Here is a 7,303-nt window from a genome sequence, read left to right as displayed (position 1 = left end):
GATCAGGTTGCCCAGAACCACATTCAGCCTGGCCTTGAAAGTCTCCAGGGATGGTGCACCCAGTGCCTCTCCAGGCAACTTGTGCCAGTGTTTTACCACCCTCAGTGTAAAGAATTTCTTCCTCACATCCAGCCTGAATCCCCCTTTTTTTAGTTTAAAACCATCACCCCTTGTCCTATTGCAACAGGTCCTTGTGAAAATGCTCTTCCCAAATTCCTTATAGGCTCCTTTTAATAATCTTAACGACTTTTTGTCCCTGTACACGTTGTTTCAAAGCAGAACGTTGTTTTTTACGCAGCACCAGGCGCCCCTTCGCCTCAGCGGTCACCATCACACATCAAACCATCCTCCCCTCGCGCTACGATCGTCCGTAGCGCGAGGCTCCTCAGCTACCCCTGCCGAGGCTTAAAAGGGGCGGGGCGTCGAGGGCCCGAGGCCGCCAGCCAATCAGAGAGGCCGGCCGGCTCACCCAACCGTCTCTCCCCTTTCTCTTTGGAGTGGGCGGGGCTGAGGCCGGGGGCGGGGCGGGGCCGCTCGCCATGCTGATCACGCTGTGCTACCTCTACCTATGGGTGCGCTGGGGACCTTGCTCGGCAGCGCTCATCCGCCGCACCGTGCACCGCCTACACCACTCCCGCTGCTCCTTCACCTTCTGCTGCTGCGCCGGCACCCCGCCGCTTCTGCAGCCGCGCAGGAAGGTGCCGCCAGAGGAGCGAGTCTGCCTCAGGATAGGGAACAAAGTCTTTTTCACGGACGAGACGCAGGTACTGCCCTGCGCCGTGGGGCTGAGGCTGGGGAGGTACCTCGCCTAGCGCTGCCCGAGCGGGGAAGGTGCCGTACGGGAAGCGGCCTCCCGCGTTACCGTGGCAACGGGGAACCGCCTACCCCTGCGGACCGGTGCCGCCGCTCCTTGCCCCGCGGCGAGGAGGGAGCTGCGCGTACCCCGAGGGCTGAAGTGGCGGAGCCCGGAGGAAAAGGGGAGCCGCAGCTGTGGGGTTTGGGGCTGTGTTTTCCCTGTGGACGTGTGACAGCGAGCTTGACAGTGGCGAGCTGGGGCTTGTGACCGGCAAAAACAGTAAGTCGTGTAGCTTCCCAGGCCTGTCACAGCCCTGCTTGTCAGGGGAAGGCCTTGGTAGGAAACCTTAATACGTCTGCAGTTGCCTCCCTGCACTATTGAGAGGTAACTGCATTCAGTTTGTGGGCTGAGGAGTGTTTTTTCCTATGTAAAGCGCAGCTTTGTAAGCACAGCTATGGCAATAGGAGCACTTGGCTAGGCTAGTACTTCCATAGCACTGGAAATACTAGCACTAGGCTAGTATTTCCATATTTGTAACATTCTTTTAGCACATATAAGGCTTTAGTCTAAAAATAAATGCTGTGTTAATGCACTCGAGGTTTGCGCCGGACGGTTAAAACGGAGCCGATTGAGCTGCTGGTTACAGAGAGCTGCTGCTCCCGATACAGAACATTGTTTCAAGTGAGGAAAATGACAGGAAAACCACCATCCATGAAAAATTACCTCTTTTTTTTCCCCAAATGGCTGGTGCGGGAGGAGGGTGGGGTGAGGCTGTGGTAGCCTGTGACAGTGGAAAAATACTGTACATGAACCACGCTTCACTTGCCATCATATGAAGTAAAACTGAAAGCAAGCTTGCTTCTGACTTTCAGATTTAGAAGCAGAGCTCCTGCAGCACTTCCCGCCAGTCATCTGAGTTATTTAAATTAATGTTGGCTTTGTCTAGTTTTGTTACAAAATAACAGAATTCTTGTGGACAGGAGTCTTCTTGATCTTTCCTTTTTGTTATTCTTTATATGTGTGTTTGTGGAAGTTATTTCGATGGTTAGACATCTTACTTAGACGTGTGTTACTGAAATGTATTTATGAAGCATGTTGTTGACTAAGTGCTACTCTTAAGAAGCAGAGCTTTTCATAAATTCAGTGGGTAAAGAAGATGTTTTCAGTGCAGTGAAAACAAGATCACGAATGCTAATGGAGTTGGTTCAAAAATAGTGTTTTTGCTCTCTAATGAGCAGATTATTTCATACTTCAGAATCTCTCACAGCAAACTAAAATACTTAATTCAGATTTTGAGAAAGCTCATTGTCCTGGTTTCAGCTGGGATAGAGTTAATTTTCTCCCTGGCAGTTCATGTAGTACTGTGTACCAAAACATCACTGTGTGTTTGCTCTCTAATGAGCTTCAGTAGTTCAGTCCACTTTCCTGTGAAAGATAGCGATGTTTACTCTCACAGCTTCTGTGCTCAGTAAAGCTGGTTGAATTGGCAAATTATCCACATAGGCTTAATACTGTGCAGTTTCATTTTAGATGTGGAGTGAGGTACACATTTAGTGTGTTATAGGGAAATTCTCCTATTTCCACATAAAATTACTGAAGACATGCAAACCATGTGTTTCTAGTATAGTAGTAGCAAAATACCTATTTCTGATGTTTGCCATTTTTAAAATATGGCAGAAAAATTAAGTTCAATGCAATATCTACATCCCATAAAAGTTAACATATGGGAACAGATTACATATTGAGAAGTTTTGAGGTTATTAAACCTGTTCTTGGTCTACTGATTCCAGCTTTTGAGCTTTGTTTGCTCCTTTGTGAGGACAAGAGAGGAAACACTTTTATAATTTAATGAAGGAAGTGTTTGCCCAGTGGTCTGATAAGTGGATAGACTACCTTATGGATGAATTTATTTTGAATGAGTTATTTCTTTAAGCTTAGTTACATACTGAATTTGTAATTTTGATGCAAATGCATGGGGACTTAATATATTTAAAAAAAAAAAAGTACCCTCTTTTTTTATTTCAAATAATTTTCTTAGTCACTTTTTTTTCAAGTCACTTTTTAAAGAATTTGTCCTGAGGTTGTACATGCCCACAAAATAGAAATGTCTTTCTATAACTGGCTTTACAAAGGAAGTCCTGAAACTTTGGAAATTAGGTCTAAAAATCAGATCTATGTAGTATATAGTTCTTGGGTCACTTATGGCTCACAGGTTGGTTAGTCTTTTGTCAGATGGCTGTAGAAAAGGTGTATATGGCTTAGCAGTGGGACTGTACATTTCCTGGAGGATTGTTACCCAACTGGAATGAATGCCACCTTTACTATTGTCCAGTTAAAGGGGCTGTAGTATCTGATCAGGCAGGTTGTGCGTTGTGACTGCTTTCTCACTCCCTGCCAAGCAGCAGACAGTGCCCTTCAGCCACCAGAAGTGAGGCAACAGGGCCATGAGTTTGTGTATTTGGGGGATGAAGAGAGAAGGAAGGAAGCAAGAAGCAGGGTGAACTGCTGTGTGAATGAGAGAGGAGGATTGGGTTGAATGAGGGATGCTGCTGGTGGCAAATGGCCCACAAAAGCCACAGCGCCAATGGTACAGTGGTCCTGTGGCCCACTCACTTTTGCGTTCTTTTAAAACTGAAAGCTGGAGTCTCAATTAGCTTAAAAGCTGAGGTTGTCGCTTCAGTTTTACTTCTGATATGTTCCTGCTTAATGGTTCAGACCTTTATCCCTATTTTTCCTCATGGGGAATGTGAAATGGTTCATGTAAGACTGAAGGGTCAGATTTGAATTTAGGCTGGCCATAATTTAAAAATGAATTGTTAAATCAGATGCTTGCTTTACAGACTTATTTTTCTTCCTTTTTCATTTTTTCAGTTCCTTGATGACTTAAACAGGTGGAGTCTACTTTTCATTTCTCCTTTTATTTGTCCTGACAAGTTACTTAAAGCAGGACATATAGCTTTTGTGACAGAAAGCGTTTCAGCTCAGGCAGATAACTTGCAGAAAGTACCTGACTCTTCAAAAGAGGTAAGTAGTTCTCTTTGTTTCTTGTATAGAAAGTGGTACAGATGGGCAATTTGGTTGGAATAAGCATAAAACAATTGAAGGTAAAAAAAATCAGTGGCAGATTTTTTTTTTTTCTTTTTTGTACGTTTATAATGTTGTTGGAAATAAAGAGGTAATATTTCCATTAAAATTAAACACTTTTAATACTCTAGTTACTTTTTATGCTTCAAAGAGACCAATAGACATTCTACTGTGATTGTTTTAGTAGCATGCTTCTCTGGCTGGGGATGGGAACTGTAGAATTCCATTGTGACTTTGCGTAAGGCATGTAGGGTTACATACACTGAATATGAAGAAAAATGCTTGAAAGCTGGCATATTAAGACATATCAGAAGTCCATTTATCTGAGTATCCTGTCTCTAACACTAGCTGAAACCAATGCCTCAGTAAGAAGCAAGCATATGTTATGATTCCTGAAGAGCTCTTCAAGCCTTCACCAAGTGATGGTGAAAAGTTGTAAGTGAAATAGAAGTCTGTCTTGGAACCTTTCTTTCACTGTGATTTATAAATACAAGTTAAAGTATTACACATTTGGATTATTTTGTCAGCCTGCAGGAGTAAGACCAAAATCAAGCTTTCAATCTTTTAGCTTTTCTATAAAATGCAGTGGGGGAGTGGCAATACTTCTTGGTTGGAATTTATAAATTGTGTTTGCTTTTTAATGGATAATACTTATAAAATAGTTTTGAGGTGTCCAAATTTAAATTGAATTGGTATTGAAGTCCTTATGGGAAGCATACTTATAAAACATTCATATCCTGGATACTCAAAAAATCAAAAAAGTGCCTTCTCCACTGCTTCTCCCCTACTATTGAAAGTCTGAAGATGTGGATTTAGAAGATAATGTTCTGAAACTTGAATTACTGAATATATAATATCCCTAAACCAATTATGCATAAGAATAGTATCCAAACCCTATCAAAACATACTATGAACTTGAGATAATGTCTTTCTCTGCCCTGTTTTTTTACTGCTTTTTTCCTCACATGAGGAATGCTTGCTGCCTAGGCCCCTCAGCTTGGATGCAGGTCTGAAGGAGGAGAAAAGTTGTAACCCAAAGCAAAAGATAAAATTACCTTCCAGGGTGGAAAAATCTTCCAAGTGGTACAGGTTGGCCTAAATCCTTCCTAAGGCAGACAGTTGTGTGAGCTATATGTTCTCCTTAATGAAGACGGCAGAATGGACCCCGTTGCCTACTAGAAAGAGGAGAAATGGAAATACACGTATACTAGGATATTTCTGTGTGGGCAGTAATAAAACATTCAGCCTGATCTCTAGGGTACCATAAAATCGACAGAGCCTCCACATTAAACAGGCTATGCCACAAGCTGGGATCACCGTCTAGGGGCAGTCCATAAGGTGTCTTCCTAAATGGCCCCTGCCATCCCCTGTCATCCTTGCTTTCTGGCATCAGGTTTCAAGCTTCTTAGAGTTAAAGGAAATCTGTCACATACACAGATGCTTGCTGCCTGTCTGTTTCCCTGGATGAGGAATATATATTTCCCAGCTCACTTGTTCTGGGAGATAATCCAGGAGTCCTCTGCTGGAGTGAACATCAAGAGCAAAGTGGTTGGTAAATAGACTTACCTAACGAGTGCAGGAACAGAAAGACAGATTGGGAATGGGCACGGTGCCTGCAATAGAATTTTTAGTACCTTCACCCACATTGGATGCCTCTCAGTTCTAGAACAGAGCATGTTTTTGAAGCATGTTAGACTTTGACCTCTAGAGGAATGATGTCCAGGTGAAGTGGTACATCAGGCAAAATCATTATCTCTATGCAGTTCAGAGTGTGAGGACTGCAGGCACTGAAAGCTTGTTGAGAAAGCTGACAGCTTTTATGCTGAAGTCTTCTGACTCTGCTTCCACTGGCCTCATTTTTCTTTGGGGCACACAGGAAGTAGCCACACTGGTTTGTAAATGTTTTTATTGCCTTTGATATAAGACTGTGGAATCCATCCAGGTGGGCCCTGCTGCTGGGAGACAAATTAGACAGGATGTCTGCTGTGCTCTATATATTGTTTTAGAATGCACCTGGAGTGTGCTGGACCAACTCATAAGGTAGAGTTGTTTGGGGTTTTTTTTGGGGGGTGATTTTGTTTGTTTGTAGTTATTTTGTTGTTGGTTTTTTGTAGTGTGTTTTTTTTTGTGTGTGTGTGTGTTTGGTTCTTTTACTTTTTTGTTGTTGTTTTTATTGGGAGTTTTGTTTGGTTTTTTTGGAGGGGGATTATTTTTGGTTTTGTAGCAGAGATATCCACAAAAACATCTGTTTTGAAGCTCTAGTTTGTTCTTTTGAGGTTTTTTGTTTGGTGGACTTGTTATATCTTGTCAGTTTTGTTTGCATTTTCTTTAGCATATAAAATGTTTGCATTCTTATGTAGATATTAATAATTAATTTGATATATCAACTTCAAAAGTGATAGTCCAGGCAAGAGACCAAAACTATTGTTTTATTTTGTTTGTTGTTCCTCTGTGTACACGTCACTTCTAGTGAGGTGCTCTGAATTCTGCTACGTCTGGCTGTCAACATAGACAGGGACTGTAAGAGTAGGTTGCTCCTGTGACCTATGAGAATTTTGAAACAGAAAGCCCTACAAAGAATGGCTTATCAGTGATCTGTGACTGGATTCAGCTGTGCTGGATCCAGAAAACTGGAGTATAAATAATTGCTCATCTCTTGCTAGGAGCTGGCCTTTCATTCTGTATTCTGAGAGAATTTTGATGATTTCTAGTCATAGCGGGAAAGCTTGTCCTGTTTCAAAATATTCTGAGGATTTTTGTTCTGTTGTGAAGCAAATGGATCATTGCATGAGCAGGATTACAGGTCATATGTCTTGGCAAAAGCCTTACTTTGTGAGGTTCTTCTGTGCATTCACTTTGCTTGCACTAGACAGCAAAAACTAGTTGTTGTGGCTTAACCCCAGTTGGCAGCTAAGTACCTTGCAGTCGCTCACTGGCTGCCACTCCTCCATGCTCCCCCCAACAGGATGGGAGGAGAATTGAGGAAAAAGATAAAACTCATGGGTTGAAATAAGAACAGTTTAATAATTAAAATAAGATATAACAAGAATTGTAATAAAAAGAGACAGCAAAGAGAGAGAAATAAAACCCAAGAAAGGCGAGTGATACACAGTACACTTGATCATCTGCTGACCAATACACAGCCCGAGACCCAGGCAGAGATTGGCCCCTCCCAGCCAACTCCTCCCAGTTTGTATACCAAGCATAATGTTCTATGGTATGGAATATCCCTTTGGCTAGCTTGGGTCAGCTGTCCTGGCCATGTTCCTTCCTGGTTTCTTGTGCCTTTCTTCACTGGCAGAGCATGGGAAACTGAAAAGTCCCTGACTTCGAGTAAGCACTGCTTAATACATTTATGTTTTAGTTGTTTCTATGAACGTTATTCTCATGCTAAATGCAAAACCCATGACACTATGCCAGCCA

General features: G+C 42.6%; 1 protein-coding gene across 1 annotated transcript in view; it reads left to right on the top strand.

Moving 5' to 3' along the window:
- Positions 1-539: 539 nt before the first annotated feature.
- HLCS (holocarboxylase synthetase) overlaps positions 540-7,303 on the top strand; it is a gene marked incomplete at both ends in the record, with an annotated part of 120,638 nt that continues 113,874 nt past the window's right edge. The window contains 2 exons of the mRNA XM_080612191.1: positions 540-764; positions 3,668-3,820. Of these exons, the coding sequence (XP_080468317.1) occupies positions 540-764; positions 3,668-3,820 (378 nt within the window). The remainder of the gene's footprint in view (positions 765-3,667; positions 3,821-7,303) is intronic.

This window comes from Psittacula echo, assembly GCF_963264785.1.
Source record: "Psittacula echo genome assembly, chromosome: 3".
In the NCBI taxonomy this organism is placed as follows: Eukaryota; Metazoa; Chordata; class Aves; order Psittaciformes; family Psittacidae; genus Psittacula; species Psittacula echo.
Note: the sequence above shows the minus strand (reverse complement) of the source record. Positions and strands in the feature narration are given on the sequence as shown.